This window comes from Pipistrellus hanaki (assembly GCF_964339955.1).
Source record: "Pipistrellus hanaki genome assembly, chromosome: 18".
NCBI lineage: Eukaryota > Metazoa > Chordata > Mammalia > Chiroptera > Vespertilionidae > Pipistrellus > Pipistrellus hanaki.
The window spans coordinates 13,193,349-13,209,671 of NC_140520.1; the positions used below are offsets into that span (position 1 = coordinate 13,193,349).

At 58.5% G+C, this 16,323-nt stretch overlaps 1 protein-coding gene across 4 annotated transcripts; it reads right to left on the reverse strand.

Annotated features, from left to right (window-relative positions):
* Positions 1 to 441: 441 nt before the first annotated feature.
* On the reverse strand, positions 442 to 8,726 carry PMVK (phosphomevalonate kinase). 4 transcript variants are annotated; one of them, XM_084865444.1, is made up of 6 exons: positions 8,603 to 8,726; positions 8,319 to 8,437; positions 6,188 to 6,251; positions 4,677 to 4,829; positions 3,538 to 3,667; positions 442 to 1,780 (listed from the first exon to the last, which is right to left on the reverse strand). In XM_084865444.1, the coding sequence occupies exons 2-6, from the start codon at positions 8,411 to 8,413 to the stop codon at positions 1,644 to 1,646; spliced, it is 579 nt and encodes a 192-aa protein (XP_084721570.1). In that variant the 5' UTR covers positions 8,414 to 8,437; positions 8,603 to 8,726; the 3' UTR covers positions 442 to 1,643. The 4 variants fall into 4 exon arrangements, with proteins under 4 accessions (XP_084721570.1, XP_084721571.1, XP_084721569.1 ...); XM_084865445.1 differs by lacking the exon at positions 6,188 to 6,251 and having other exon boundaries at positions 8,603 to 8,692; XM_084865443.1 differs by lacking the exon at positions 8,603 to 8,726 and having other exon boundaries at positions 8,319 to 8,542.
* Positions 8,727 to 16,323: the final 7,597 nt, after the last annotated feature.

Below are 16,323 nucleotides of genomic sequence, written 5' to 3' on the forward strand. Positions count from 1 at the left end.
AACACTGTCAGACGGTGAAACCAGGTCACGGACCCCATGCCGGCCAAGTCATTGCAGAAGTAACAGCCTGTCATTCACTCATGCACAGCTCAGCAATGCATCACCCACACATCCTTTAAAAAATATATATAGATAGATAGATAGATAGATGTATAGATATATATACACATATAGATATATACACATATAGATCTATAGATAGATATAGGTATAGGCATAGTATAGGGGTAGGGGTAGGGGTAGATATAGATATAGATATATAGATAGGTATAGGTATAGGTATAGATATATAGTTATAGATATAGATATATAGATATAGATATAGATATAATTTGAAGGCACGTCAACCGTCTGGAGAGAAGTTAAAATACGGAATTTCAATGTGGAGAAGTTGAGGTATCATATTGTTACAGAAGACCGGAGAAAAACCAAGCCAGGCCTAGAGAAAGGGAGTGACATTTATTATGCACAGGCCCGGAGAAAAATGTGCCTTTCCAATTCCGGGCCCGCCACAGGGGAAACCTTTTCTATGCATGCTTTTCCTGGCTCTTTGTCTCCCAGATTTGGAAGGAGACCTCCGGGCCTTCTGGGAAGGGGCCATGCCCTGCCCGGGGGTCGGTCGGGCAGCCGCGTGGGCTCTCTGAGCACGGACACCCGCTGCCCTCGGACCCGAGGCACACTGGCTCCCCTCTCTGAGCTGCAGAGGCTCTCCCCGCCCACACCACGGGCCGGCTTCGAACCATCGGAACGGCGCCTACAAACCGTGCGAGGCCTACACACCAGGGGCCGTCCCCGGCCTCCGCGGAACAGAGCCCGGGGCTCACAGGAGCCTGGCTCTCGGGGCCCCTTGGGGACACCCTCGGGGTGCCTGCTGCGGGAGCCTCTTTGGGGCCATCCCAGGGGAGGAGACCCCACGACCCCGACGCCGTCTGTGACACGAACAGCCCTCCCGCCCGCCCGGGCCGGCCTCTGAGGACGAGTTCCCGCCCAGGAGCAAGGCAGAACTCGAACCCTCTGCCACCGGGCCCAGCCGAGCCCCGGGAGCCACAGGCTGGGCCGGCGCTGGGCGGGGGGACACAGCCAGCGCGCAGCACGTGCCCCGAGGAGGTTTACTGGTGGCCGCACTCCTGCCCAGAAGGAGGGGCCGGAAGCATCCTGACGGGGGAGCGAGGCCACCACGGGCTGCCCACGGAGACGGCGACGTTCCTGCCTCCAGCACCGCCCTCTGCCCTTTAAGTCTCCTCCTGAGTGGCAGGGCAGCCCAGTCCGTAACGAAGTGAGGTCCTGGCCCCACGGGTGTGGCTCTGTGGACAAAGCGTCGGCCTGCGGACTGAAAGGTCCCCGGTTCGATTCCGGTCATGGACACACGCCTGGGTTGTGGGCTGGATCCCCAGTAGGGGGCGTGCATGAGGCAGCCGATCAATTATTCTCATCATTGATGTTTCTCTCTCTCTCTCCCTCCCCCTTCCTCTCTGAAGTCAGTAACCATGTATTCAAGAAGAGTTATAGTTTCTGGAGGCTCCTTGTCTGGTCTGACACGTGCTGGGCCCAGACCCTCGGGGTGCTCCCCGCTCGGCCAGCATCAGCCACCCCGCCGGCCGGTCAACCCCCCTCCCGCCGCGGCTCCTGTGCGCCCAGAACAGCTAAAGCCTGGAGCGGGCGAATTCCAGCAGGGTCTCCAGCTGCTCCTCCAGGCGCTGCCCGTCTCCGTCGTTCTCGATGACCCAGTCGAAGGCCCCAAAGGCGTCCAGGCCACACTCGGACTCCCCGTCGTCCACTCCTGCGGAGGGGCAAGGCGGGGTCAAGATCAGGCCTGCTCCTTCCAGGCGAGCACGGGCGTGGAGTAAGGTCAGCAGACGTCCCGCTTTTGGCGGGACAGTCCCGATTTTTAAATCAGTACTGTCCTGCCAAAAGCGGGACGTCTGGTCACCTTAGCGTGGAGGCCTGCTGGCCCTAGGCAGAGCACCCACACCAGGCCTCTCCCCTTCCACTCCAGAGCCCAGCTCCTCCCCACCCCCACCCCACGGAGGGTGCCCCCCGACCCCCGGGAACGCCCAGAGCAGGTTCAGGAGCCCGGGGGCCCCCTGAGCCCTCGGAGGGTGCCACTGACTAAACTCTCCACTGCGGCTTCCTACAGACGGCGAACTGGGCCCTCTGAACCACAGACCACCCAGAAGGGGTTGTCACTCAGTGTGACGCTCAGAGCGCTGCCTGCTGTCTGTCCCTGAGTCTCGGTGTGCCACCCTCGTTGGAGGGGAGAAGGGTGCTATGGGCATCCCCTGGCCGGTGTACGAGCGAGGAGCAGAGTGTTTAGCACAGGCCGGCCCGTGGTGGGTGCCGGAGAGCGGCACAGCCACCGGGAGGGGGTGCACCCACTGGCTCTGAACTTCCCCGAGTCCCAGTGAGCGAGGGCAGGGGGGCCGGCCTGTGCCTCCGCATTGCACAGAGCAGGTCCTCGCTCAGCTCGCACCACTGAGGCCGCCTCCCTCGCACAGCTTCCTCTTGCTCCCGCCCCCCACCCTGCCCATCAAACAGGCCTGGGTTGGGGTGGGCCCTCGCCCCTCCTCCAGGAGCCCACTGGCCTAGAGAGGACAGCCCGCCCTAACCGGCTTGGCTCAGTGGATAGAGCGTCGGCCTGCGGACTGAAGGGTCTCGGGTTCGATTCCAGTCAAGGGCATGTGCCCTGGCTGCAGGCACATCCCTACGAGGGGGTGTGCAGGAGGCAAATAATCAATGTTTCTCTCTCATCTATGTTTCTGGCTCTCTACTCTTCTCCCTTCCTCTCTGTGAAAAATCAATAAAATATATATTAAAAAAAAAAAATAATAATAAAGAAAGAAAGGACGGTCCAGGTGCAGGCACCCGCCAACATCACAGGGAACCTCTACTCCCCTCCCTCCCCCCACGCCTGCCCCCACCACACCCTACTTTCTAGCCCTGGACGCTCCTGAGTCTCGGATTCCCTTTCCTAAGCCCTCGCTCACTCTCTCACCCCTTCCAGGAGGAGAGCAGGCGGCCGAGCACGTGGGAGAAGGCGGCCCGGTCTGCAGGTGGGTGGTGGGCTGTGCACCCGGTCTGCAGGTGGGTGGGGAGCTGTGCACCCGGTCTGCAGGTGTGTGGTGGACTGTGCACCCGGTCTGCAGGTGGGTGGTGAGCTGTGCACCTGGTCTGCAGGTGGGTGGTGAGCTGTGGCCCGGTCTGCAGGTGGGTGGGGAGCTGTGGCCTGGTCTGCAGGTGGGTGGTGGTGGGCTGTGCACCCGGTCTGCTGGTGTGTGGTGGGCTGTGCACCCGGTCTGCAGGTGTGTGGTGGGCTGTGCACCCGGTCTGCAGGTGGGTGGTGAGCTGTGGCCCAGTCTGCAGGTGGGTGGTGGGCTGTGCACCCGGTCTGCAGGTGGGTGGTGGGCTGTGCACCCGGTCTGCAGGTGGGTGGTGGGCTGTGCACCCGGTCTGCAGGTGTGTGGTGGGCTGTGCACCCAGTCTGCAGGTGGGTGGTGGGCTGTGCGCCGAGCCCTGGGGCAGAGGCTGCGAGCAGCTCACCTGGCGTGAACGCCCAGCCCCGCCGCTGCCGGGTCTGCTCCGAGGCCACCACGCGGACGGTCTGCGTCGCCGCCCCGTAGGCCTCCCGGAACCACTGGATGTCGGACACCCGCCGCGTGTCACTTACCAGCTGCAGGGAAGGGACACAGACGGGTGACCAGCAGGAAGCGGTGCAGGGAGCAGCCGGAAAGGGTGCTGCGGAGAGGGGAGGGAGAGGGGCAGACCCAGCCCCCCTTTGGATAAGCAGGAGCGCAATGAAGTTGGGGGGGGGGGCACACAAAAGAGCCCAGACCAGTGTACCCCCATTCCCCTTATCACCCAACCAGCTGGGACAGACGCCGCCGCCTCCTCCTCCAGGCAGCCCTCCCTGATTGCTGCAGCCTGCAGCTCACGCTGCCCACGCTCTGTCATTGTTACACGTGTGTTCGGGGGTCGTGCTGGTCATCGCTGTGCTAAGGAAGAAGCCTTGGCTTTGCAATCAGTTTAACTAGTTCAGTGGTCGGCAAACTGCGGCTCTCAAGCAGAGGTTTGCTGCTCTGTTGACTAATGAGTTTGCCGACCACTGGGTAAGGCATTATCCTTACCCAGAAGTTTTGACTTCAGGTTAAAGACATTAGTACATTATATATATATATATATATATATTTCCTTATTGATTTCAGAAAGGAAGAGGTAGAGAGAGATAGAAACATCAACGATGAGAGAGAATCATTGATCGGCTGTGTCCCGCACGCCCCCCACTGGGGATCTAGCCCACAACCTGGGCATGTGCCCTTGGCCAGAATCGAACCTGGGACCCTCAGTCCGCAGGCCGATGCTCTATCCACCGAGCCAAATTGGCTAGGGCTATTAAAATGGTTTTTAAGTGTTTTTCCCTAAGGCAGTGGTCGGCAAACTCATTAGTCAACAGAGCAGCAAACGGCGGCTCACGAGCCTTAGTGTGCCAATCACTGGGGCTAGTTCAACACACTCACTTTACAGATGAGCAAACTGGGCCAGAAAGAGACACTCTAACAAGTCCCTACCCCCCACCAGTGCGGGGCACGAGGCTGTGCGGGGAGGGCTGGGGAGGCCTGGGCCATGGAAGGTGGCAGCGAGGAGGGAGAAGGGGACACGTCTGAGTCTCATCGCACCCTTACCCAGACCGGCTGGGCCACGCCCTCCACGACCTTCCTGCAGAAGAAGCCGGGGTCCGCCTGGCGCCGCGCCTCGCCCCAGAGGATCATGTCCCGCCGGTAGGACTCCTTGTAGGCGCTGGCGTCCAGGAGCCTCTGGAAGCTCAGGCCGTGCTCCTGCCCAAAGCACACGAGACCGGGTGTCCGATGTCCACGCCCGGCCTCGCCCTCCCTTCTCCCGCCACCTCCCCCAGGACGAGGCAGGGCCCAGCGGGGTTTCCACCAGGACAGAGGCCTGCAGGGGAGCAGGCTCTGGAAACGGAGAAATCCCAACCGTGGACAGAAGCCACGCCGGCCGGGCACAATCCTGTTCATCTTTATAAAATCCCCCACCTGGTTCAAAAGTCAAAAGACAGAGGTGCACGTACAGTGAAAACTCCCCCCCCCCCCCCCCCCCGCCACCGAGCCCAGCCCACAGCGCCCGCCCTGACGGCCCCCATGGCCCCGTCTCTCCGGTGTCCATCCCAGCTTTCAGCTCATCTGAACGGTGCTTAGCACAGCGGTCGGCAAACTCATCGGTCAACAGAGCCACATATCGACAGGACAATGACTGAAATTCCTTGTGAGAGCCGAGAACCGACTTCTGCGCGTGGGCCACGAAGGTTCAATCGCACCGTACGTGCACGCCCGCACGTGGCGTTTTGTGGAAGAGCCACACGCAAGGGACCAAAGAGCCGCACGTGGCTCTCGAGCCACAGTTTCCCGACCACTGGGTTAACACAATGCAGGCGCCCATAGACATTGGCTGCATGGCTGGCAATGGGAGCAGATGTATTTACAATCTTCCCCTGATATTATACAGCATCCTCTATACATGGTTCCAAATCTTGTTTGTTTGTTTCACTTAATAATCAGCCTGGCAATCCATGCAACTGAATGTCTGAGGGAAGCACCCCGGGTGTGGCCCAGCTGAGGCCGAGACAGTGGCCTGAGGGCACTCGCTAATCCACCTCTGCTCCAGCCTTTCCTGCATGCCCTTTTTTCTTTTTCCTTTTTTATTGATTTCAGAGAGGAAGGGAGAGGGAGAGAGAGAGAGAGAAAAACATCAATGATGTGAGAGAATTATCGACTGGCTGCCTCTTGCATGCCCCACCCTGGGGATCGAGCCCACAACCCGGGCATGTGCCCTTGGCCGGAATCGAACCTGGGACCCTTCAGCCCACAGGCTGACGCTCTATCCATAGAGCCAAACCGGCCAGGCCTGGCAGGGCTGGAGGGACTTTCCTGAACCTGCCCTGGGGAGGGGCCTGATGTGAGAGAGGCCAACGGGAAAGAAGTGAAGGTTGAAAATGCCCCAAAAAAGTCCACTCACAGGAAACGGAGAGCTGGCCACACACACACACACACACACACACCCCGCCAGCAGCGGTCACAGGGATCCTCCTGGCGCCTCAGACGACAGCCACAGCCACTGTGCCAGGCGCTGGCTCCTTCCCGCCCCCAAAGGCCCCGTGTCACCGAGCGCCGCCTCCTACCTGGGCATACTGCTCCTTGAGAGGGCCGGAGAGCCGCAGGACGGCACAGACGTCCGCTCCGAGTCTGTGGGACAGAGACCCACACCCAGTTAGCTGGGTCTTCCAGGCCCAGACAGTCCCAGGTAAAACTACGGTGGCAGCGTGGTATTCTGGGTAGGTGCTTTCCTGCTGGACCCCTGAGCCCGCCTCCCAGCCGTAGTATCGCAGCCTCAACCAACGTGGTCACCACCACACTGTAATTCATTCATTCAGTCCAATGTACCCAGCCAGCCACTGACTGTACTGAACTGTATGCTCACAGATTCTCTCTCTCTCTCTTTTTTAATATATTTTATTGATTTTTTACAGAGAGGAAGGGAGAGGGATAGAGAGAGAGAAGCATCGATGAGAGAGAATCATGCTACCCAGGTACATGCTCTTGACCGGAATCGAACCTGGGACCTTTCAGTCCTCAGGCCGACGCCCTATCCACTGAGCCACACCGGTTCTGGCACACTGATTCTCTTGAACACCGGCATCGTGACATAGGCGCCCTGATTTCCGAGTTTCGGATGAGAAAACGAAGGCTGAGTGAGAAGAACCGACTCGCCCAACACGGCATCGCAAGTCATGAAGCCGGCGTTGGTCCGAGAAAGCTAAGAGCCAGCACTCGTTCCTGCACCTGGACAGGGCGTTAGAACTGGTCCTCCAAGGCCTTCACCGGCATTATTTCCTTGAACCCTTACAACCACCCTGTGACCACCCCTGTCCCCCAAATAATGACATGGAGGTGCAGAACGGATATGAAACGGATACAAGACTGAGAACTCAGAGGTGGCGGCGGGTGAGGGTTTGCATCTCAGCGGCCTGACCCGAGCCTGTGCTTCTCACCACTCACTGTCTGACTCTGTGTCTGCAGCGACAAAGGAGAAATGCAACTTGGGAAAAGGTGGCGGAGACTTGCTGTGGGGAAGGCAGGGAGTGATCTCTGCCCTGGGCTCCCCCACAAACGCTTAGAACCAACCCCTGCTGTGCCCCAAAGCAACCTCTAGGTCCCCCTCAGCCCACAGTGGTCAGAGAGGAGCCCGCCCTGCCCCCCCCCCCAGGCCCCAACCCCCCTCCCCCGGCCCCAGCCCATGCCGCCCCAACAAAAACGCTCCCTCACAGAACATCTCAGCCGGAGAGAAAGCTACTGCCATTGGGGAGACAGTGAGGTGAAGCAGGAGGAACCCATTCCTTGGAGCGAGTTGAACGGTTAATTTCAGTCCCAGATCTGACTATGACTTTGTAACCTGGCAAGTCTGGGTTTTGTTTTTTCTGGTTTTTTGTGTTTGTTTTTCTTTTCAGAGACTCGGTTTCTGCGCCTGTGAAATGGAGACACTAATAATACTACACAGCACCCTAACAAAGAGGTGTGGAGGGTTAAATGAGATCATATATTACTATAAACACACAGCCTGGCTCATAATAAAGGCTCAATTAAACCCCAACTAGTAGATGGTGTGCTGAGCCAGGATTTTTATGGCTTTGGAGCCAGACACAATCAGAGCCAGACACAATCCTTTCCCTGCAACTCAGTTTCCATGCCTGTAAAGGCGAGCTCCCAGCCCTGTCGCTGGGCTGGGTATGGAGCGTAAAAAGTGCCTTAGTGCCCTAGCTGGTTTGGTTCAGTGGAGAGAACATCAGCCTGCGGACTGAAAGGTCCCAGGTTCGATTCCAGCCAAGGCACATGCCTGGGTTGCAGGCTCCATCCCCGGTAGGGGGTGTGCAGGAGGCAGCTGATCAATGATTCTCATCATTGATGTTTCTCTCTCTCTCTCTCTCCCCTCTCCTTTCCTCTTTAAAATCAATTATATATATATATATATATATATATATATATATATATATATATATATATATATAATTTTTTTTTTTTTTAAGTGCCTTAGTGGTAATTTATTACAGCTTCTTGACAAGGGAGACCTGCCGCCTAGTCTTGAAGAGGTGGTCGCGTTTCTTCCAGGTGGGTGGATGTGTGCAGACTGCCGTTCATGTGCTGGTGACAATCCCCCCACTTCCTCCCACCTGTACCCCAGGACCCTGACGCCAAAGCTCACGCCCACCCAGCACACCCCGCGTCACGTGGCGGGGTCCCCCTCCCCCTCCCCACCTGCTCTGCAGCGCCTCGGTCACGAAGTCCTTCCCTGATTTCCTCTTCCCGCTGAACAGCAGCACCAGCCGGGGGGCTCCTCCCTGCGGGGCCATGGGGCCCCCACACTTCGGCGATCCCTACAAACGACACGACTCCCAACCCTGAAACTGGGCCACCCACCCACCGGCGCGGGACGGGTGCGGCCACCGGGTGGAGCGGCCACGGGGCGGGCCCCGCGCGTCCTCCCCGCAGCCGTGGAGGGGTGACACCTGCACCCCCCGCACCTGCCCCTCCGCCCGCACCTGCACGCCCGGCGTTTTAATTAACGTCCAAAAAGTTCAACCTGGAGGCAAAGACCCTGGGGCGGCCGGCCCGGTGCGGAGGTTCCCCCCCCCCCGCTTCACTTAGCACAGTCCGGCCCCGCCCACTCCGGAGCCGCGGCCCCGCCCCTGAGCTGACAGGCGGGGGCGGGGCCTGGGCGCCACCATTCTCCCCGGAGGGGGGCGCCGTATTAACATGTCCCGGCGCGAGCCTCATAGTCCCTCCCTCCCGACCCTGCGAATATGGTTGGCAAAGAGCAAGCACGATCGCGCGGGAGGAGCTTTCCGAACTGCCTCTGTGTCCGCGTGTGACGGTGCGTGTGCGAAAGCACATCTATGTGGTCGCCACGGTGAAACCGGGTCTTTCTGTGGACCCAGCGATGACGTCAGAGGGTGGCCCGGTGGCGTCATCCTGGGGGAAGAGCTTAGCCGCACACACGCCCTTATTGTTACTGGTAAACTGTGTTTGTAACTGGAGAGACTGCTGCGGGGCGGCCCTTCAGCCCAGCGAGAAGTAACTTACGTCGCTGGTCTCGCCTCAGCCTCCTCCCCAAAGGTGTTGGGACCAGTTACAAAAGCGGGTTGACCTTTGCCGGTTCATAATGCGGGTTTTGTAGTCAGAGAAAACACGGTAATTTCAAGAGAAACATCAAAAGTGCTTTGCTCAAAGTAATGTCCATCGCTAGCTGCACATTTCCCCCACCTTTCAGGTAATTTGCGGATACCGTCCCAATAGAACTTTTCTTGTATTGAGGCAGACCATTCAGAGACCCAGTTTTCCATTTCTTCGTACGTTTTGAAGTGCTGCTCAGAAAGTGCATGTGCCATAGATCAGAACAATTGGTCATCTGAAGGAGCAAGGTCTGGTGAATATGGCGGGTGGGTTCATACTTCCCAGGCAAGATCTTTTATCGGGTCTTTAACTGGTTTTGACGTGTGTGATGTTGCATTATCATGAAGCAAAATTCTTTGCTGTGTCTTCTGGCCCATTCTGGTGGTTTTATGATCAAAGTGTGGTTCACATGGATTTGTTGTCGGGACACGGGCCATGAGACCAACAGCTAAAAAGTCCAGTATGAGCAACTCTTCATCCCCAAACGGGAGAGGGAACGTGAAATGCGTGAACTCTTGCCGGATGCTCGGGTAGGCGCTCTCCCTGGCTCTAACGACGCATGCACCTGTTGTTCCCCTGCCAGAGGCACCCGGCCCAGCTTCTGCCTGCGAAACAAGCTCCAGCTTGTACGGTAACACCTCGCCTGTCCAGCCTCCTCCCGCCAGCCTGCTCTGCTCTCCACCCGTCTGACTTACACCTCTGTTTTCTCTGCTCCGGATACACCCTGTACCCACGATATCACAGCATCGCACCCTCCACTATAATTACCCCTTTACTCATGTCTCTCCCTCCGGGTGGCTAATAGATCATATTTATCGAGCAGTTACTAGGTGCCAGGCCTTTTCTCAATCATGTGACATAAACACTACTACCCCTACTTGAAAATGAGGCAGCTGAAGCTCATTCTAGTTAAGAGATGTGCCCACGTCTTTACCAAAAACTATTGTACATATGCCTAGCTGGCATGGCTCCATGGTTGAGCATCGACCTATGAACCGGGAAGTCATGGTTCAATTCCCAGTCAGGGCACATACCCAGGTTGCACGCGGGCTCGATCCCCAGTGTGGGATGTGTAGGGGGCAGCCAATGATCTCTCTCGTCATTGATGTTTCTCTCTCTCCGTCTCCCTTCCTCTCTGAAATCAATAAAAATAAAATAAAAAAGAAATGCCACCGGCAATGTGCCTTCCGGTGAGAGTGTGCCCCTCCCGCAGACCAACGGCAGGCTGGAGCCTCCTGTGCACCCCGACGAGGGATGGAGCCCACAAGCCAGGCATGTGCCCTGACAGGGAGTCCAACCAGCGCCCAGCCAACGGAGCCACACTGGCCAGGGGAGAAAGATTGGTGATTTAGATATTTTTGTTTTTTTATATTATTTTGTAGTGAATGCAAACCTTGGAGCTGAGGAACTAAACCCATTTCAAATGCTATGAAAGAGTCATTTACTGCCCTAGCCAGTTTTGCTCAGTGGATAGAGCGTCGGCCTGCAGACTGAAGGGTCCCGGGTTCAATTCTGCTCAAGGGCACATACCCGGGTTTCGGGCTTCATCCCCAGTAGGGGATGTGCAGGAGGCAGCCGCTCAGTGATTCTTTTCATCATTGATGTTTCTCTCTCCCTCTCCCTTCCTCTCTGAAATATATATATACAGTATATATTTTTTTTAAGTCACTGATTTCATTTGACTGTTTTTTAACGATTTTATTTATTAAAATAAATAATGATGTTTATTTTTTAATGTATTTTATTGATTTCAGAGAGGAAGGGAGAGGGAGAGAGAGAAACATCAATGATGAGAGAATCACTGAGTGGCTGCCTCACTGTGGCCATTGCCAGCCATCTCTGCGGAAGGAGCCAGGAGCGCAGTCAGGGACAGCAAGAGAAGGAACCTGCTTTAAGGAGCAATCTCAGAGCCAAAATGCCCAACCTGAAGAGCCAGAGAGGAGGGGAGGGAAGGGGAGGAAAGGGGAGAGAAAGGGGAGGGGAGGGGAGGGGAGGGGAGAGAAGGGGAAGGGAGGGGAGGGGAGGGGAGGAGAGGGATGGAGAGGGGAGGGAAAGGGTGGGAAAGGGAGGGGAGGGGAGGGGTGGGAAGAGGAGAGAAAGGGAGGGGTGAGGAAAGGAGAGGAAGGAAGGGGAGGGGAGGGAGGAGCAACAGGGACTCTTCGTCGGGAGTCAGCAGCCATGGGCTCTGGTCTCCACTCTGTCCCTCGCGAGCTTTGTGACCTTGGACAAGTCACTTCCCTATCTGGGCCTTGGTTTCCACCGCTGGGCAACAAAAGAGGTGGATATGGTGCTTGTGAAGGTTTTCCAGGGGCCATTTCCTGCCCACACGCTGGGCCTCTCCGGTGGCAGCTGGTGCCGGAGAGAAAGCGCTCAGGGCGGGGCCCAGGTGGCTGGAGGGGGGGCAGTCAGGCCGGAGAGGAGGCGTGGGCTCAGAGAAGGCAGATGGGAACGGAGATATTGCTTCCAGCCTCCGAGCCCGCCAGCAGGGAGGACATTCCCAGTGCCCGCTGGGGTCTGTGCTCAGGGCTGCCGGGCGGTCTTCCCACACTGTCACTCGTCATCTAGGACGGGACCTTAGGCGAGTCCCGCCTCTCTCTACCTCAGGTTCCTCATCTGCAAAGAGAGGCGGTCATGGTCTTACCTCCGAGGTACGGAAGGTTCTGGAAAGTTCACGGCCTGCTTCCTGGAGCCTCGCGGTTTCTTCACGGACGCCTCCCTACACGCTGATCAGCAGGGGCCCACGGCCGCGTCCCAGACGGCGGGCATATGGCTGCTCCGTGTGGCCTGCATCCCAGACAGCGGGCATATGGCTGCTCCGTGTGGCCTGTGGGTAGTTGACCTTGTGTGTGTGTGTGTGGGGGGGGGGGGGGGGGCTGTTGTAACATTTTCCTCTCCGCGGCTCTTGGCTTCGAGTTTCTGCCTGTCCGGCCACAGTCCCATGACCTGGCATTTGACATGGAAAGGGGCACTCCCTCAGGCTTAGTCAAGGGAAGTGCCTGGTGCCGGTAAGAAAGTCTCCAGGGGGCCCTGCCCCGGAGAGGAATTGGGGGCGAGATGGGACATGCAGCTTGGTGGAGCAGAGAGGGATCTGCTGGGAGGGTTGCTCTATCTCCTCTCAGATCCTGAAAATCTAGCCCAGCCGCTTCCCGGACCCACCCCAGCGCGGTCAGCTGACCCCCCCTCCGTGGCCTTTCCTCCTCTCCCAGCGCGGCAGCTGCAGGAGGAGGTAGTCATCCCGCCGGAGGCAGGAGCCCATGAGTCCTTGGCTCTGCCCTGTCCCGGTCGGGTCCCACCCGTCCTTTCCACTTCACTAATCCAAATCAGGCCCTGCCCACGCCTTCCTTTTTCTTTTATATACATTTTTTTTAAATACATTTCTACTGACTTCAGAGAGGAAGGGAAAGGGGGAGAGAGATAAAAACATCCATGATGAGAGAAAATCACAGATCGGCTGCCTCCTGCACGCCCCACACTGGGGACCGAGCTGCAACCCGGGCGTGTGCCCTGACCGGGAATTGAACCGTGACCTCCTGGGCCATAGGTCGACGCTCAACCGCCACCGACCACACCTGTCTCCCCTCTCAGCCATTCATCTCCTTCACCCGAAGGTGCCCAGGAGACCTGCAACCAGGGGGCCCGGGGCAGAGACAGCTCACCGTGGGCTGGCCCCCTGAGCCTGTCTCCCAGGCGCCTTCTCTCCGGCTTCCCGGGAGCCAGCGCAGCCCCGCCCAGCCGCTCTCCTTTCGCTTCTAAACTATCCGAAGCACTTCCTGTTTCACAGCTCCAGCTTCCATACACGTGCTGTCCATTCAAAAAAAGTAAGTAAGCCGAAACCGGTTTGGCTCAGTGGATAATAGAGCATCGGTCTGCGGACTGAGAGGTCCCAGGTTTGATTCCCATCAAGGGCATGTACCTTGGTTGTGGGCACATCCCCAGTGGTGGGTGTGCAGGAGGCAGCTGATCGGTGTTTCTCTCTCATCGATGTTTCTAGCTCTCTATCCCTCTCCCTTCCTCTCTGAAATCAATAAAGAAATATATTAATAATTTTTAAAAAGATTAAAGAGCAGGTGCGTGTGGAAAGGGCCCGCCCATTTTTGTCGGAATCTGCCGAAGAGATGGGCAGCAGCCTTAGGGCAGAGCGCCCACAGGGGAGGGATCGGGAGCTCAGACTGTGCAATCAGAACTGGTGACACGGGGCTTCTGTGGCTCCGGAGGCCGAGGGAAGTGGCGGGAGGGGCCGGTTGTCCGGATTTAGGACAGTAACACCCCCGCCGCCGCCCTGCGGCGCCCCTGCCAGCCCTGCCGTGAGCAGGCGGAGTGTGAAGGGATCGGGAACAGCTGTCCCAGAACAGGGCGGAGTGAGGAGATGTCCTGGCCTCGGGGTGGCCCCGGGAGGTTCCTCTGGCCACAGCCAGGCAGCCCGGCGTCTGGGCTTGGGCGAGAGGGCAGTGGCCGGGGAGCAGTTCTAAAAGGAACACACGTCTATGACCTGAAGGAACTTACGGAGAGGACCGAGCTTAAAGGGGACCCACCACCCAACCCTGTCACCCCGAGTGGGTGGGAACGGAAGCAGTGGGCACAGGGGGCCTGGAGGACGGGGAGACGGGGAGCCAAGGGCTGGAGGGGGGTGATGAGGAGGCAGAGCTGGGGGCAATGGAAAGGACTGCGGCGAGAGGGGCTGAGAAAAGGGGCCACAGCTGAAGAATGAGGGAAGGATGGAATGTGGACGACGGCAGGGAGAATGAGTGCTGGGGACTGACCAAAGGGAGCAGAATTTTTCCATCTGAGAGGCGAAGGCACCCGAGGGCCACCCCTGCTCCAGGGACTCCCCAGAGGCACCGGGGCTTTGCTCTTCGCTGGGGATTTCCCAGGGGAGAGGGCAGAAAAGCCACGAGCTCAGCACACCCAGAGCTCACGCTGGCAGGCCCAAAGCAGGCTCCCCACTGGCTCCTGCTTCCCGCCCAGCCAAGCTGTCCCCAAGCCCGGGAGTGGGGGGGGGGGGGGAGGCAGAAGCCTGCCGCCCAGTGCCAGCCTCTTTGGCGCATCTCTACCCAGAGCCCGTCATCAGGAGCACCCCGGGGCCCGGGACCTGGGGCCGTGCTGAGGCGGGTGAGTGCGTGGGATGGAGAGAGGGGCCCAATGGCCCGCCAGGGCGCCCCGAGAGAGGGGTCATCAGCGTGGCCAATGCCCTTCCCGCCCCCACCCCGGGGCATGGCCCTCCCCATCAGACCCCTGGTTTCCTGGCTCTCTCTCTCTCTGGTCCAGCCCTTTCAGAAACCTCCATCGCAGCCTAGCTGCTTCCTGAGTGGGCACGGAAGAGGGGGTGCTTGGGGGAACTTCCTAGCCTCCCAGAGAGTCCGTTATGCAAACGAAGGAAACGGGCCCTAGAAACGAAACTGAGACACCCCACACCAACGCCCTCTGGGAACCCAGGGAGGCCAGGTGTGTCCCTCCCCTAACCAGCCCCCCCCCATCCTCCCCAAGACACAGTGTCCCACCCGCCTTCCAGCCGGAACCCCCTCCTGGAAACCCAAGTTCACCGTCCGCGGGCAGCTGAGCGGGGCGGACAGGGCGCGACGGCTTCCGAGGGAGGGACAACGGTCCACGGAGCTGGGGTGCCAGCCCCAGACCGGCCCTCCACCCACGGTACCTGCTCCTCCCAACGCCTCTGCAGAGCACGCAGCCCCCGTCACTGACTCCGCCTGGGAGGAGGCTCCTCCGGGCTTGCTGCCGAAAGCACTTGTGGAATGTGGGGTCCCTGCTCCACCTGCAGCCGGCCCTGCCCCTCCCAACCCCACAGCTGAGCCCAGGGGGCTGACCCGCGGCCCTTACAGGGAGCGGCACATCGCGGTGCCACAGTCACATCGGCACGGCTGCCCCGCCGCCCTCTCCCCTTTACCAACGTCCTCACCGGCCTGAAGCCACACCTCATCCTGCCCCCAGGGAGTTCCCCGGGTATCAGGAACCACCCCTCCTAAAGCACAGCCTAAGGGAGCGGGTCTTCTTGGGAAAGCCAGCGAGCAGGCCGGGGCAGTGGGGTGGACGGGAGAGTTGGAGTGCTCTCACTGGCAGTCCTGGAACCAGACCTGGAGCAAATGTGGAGCCAGGGCGCCACCTAGTGGCTCCCTCTCCTCCCCACCCCAGAAGCCTGCTTTGGGGAGGGGGGGGGGGGTCCTTTCCTCCCTCCAAAGGGAGTGAGCCCAGCTGGCATGGCTCAGTGGATTGAGTGTGGTCCCACAGACCAAGAGGTCCCGGGTTCGACACTCCCGGCCAGGGCGCATGCCCAGGTTGGATGCTTGACCCCAGTAGGGGGCGTGCAGGAGGCAGCGGATGGATGACACATCGATCAATGTTTCTCCTTCTCCCTCTCCCTTCCTCTCTAAAAGAAGCAGTAAAAACATTTTTTTAAAGGGGGAATGAAAACTTTATTTTTACTATTGACACTATTACAGATGATAGATGTCTCCATTCTCCCCCTGCACCCCCCTTGGCCTAGCCCCCTCCTTCCCTCTGCCATCGCCACACATTCGTGTCCATGCGTTATACCTGTGCGTCTTTTAGCATGAAATAACTTCCGAGTGCCAAATACTGGACGTCTTGCTTCCATTGCTTTATTTACTCTCCCCCCTCCTACCCCCCAAACCCCGTTAATGGGGATAAGAAACACAGGAGATGAACACAGTAAGCGCCATCCGTCACTGGTGACTGACACTAGATTTCCCGTCCTGAAGGCAAACAGGCTGGGCGCCTAACGTGCTAACTGGCCCAAGATCACTCAGCCAGGATCTGAACCCGCGCTCACGTCTTTCCATCTCCCATGGGGTGCTCCAGCCCAGGGGACTGAAGTTGATGGGGGGGGGCGTATGGGAGCATGTGTCCCTGCAATTAGCAACCACACAAGTGACAGCCCCTCCAATGGCTCAGCTCCAACAGCTCTTGTTTTGTTTTTGTTTTTGTTTTTGTTTTTGTTTGGGGGGGGGGGGAAGCAAACATGACTGGCTGCCTCCTGCACACCCCCCACTAGAGATTGAGCCTGAAACCCGGACATGTGTCCTGACTGGAATCGAACCCCAGAATCGAAACAGCAGCC

Excerpts from the sequence above, each read along its gene's own strand:
- PMVK (XM_084865444.1), bottom strand. The coding sequence starts at position 8,413 with ATGGCCCCGCAGGGAGGAGCCCCCCGGCTGGTGCTGCTGTTCAGCGGG. Across the intron at positions 3,668-4,676 it reads GCGTGGCCCAGCCGGTCTGG|CTGGTAAGTGACACGCGGCG; the intron begins GTAAGGGTGCGA and ends CCTTCCCTGCAG. Across the intron at positions 1,781-3,537 it reads GGGCTGGGCGTTCACGCCAG|GAGTGGACGACGGGGAGTCC; the intron begins GTGAGCTGCTCG and ends GCCCCTCCGCAG.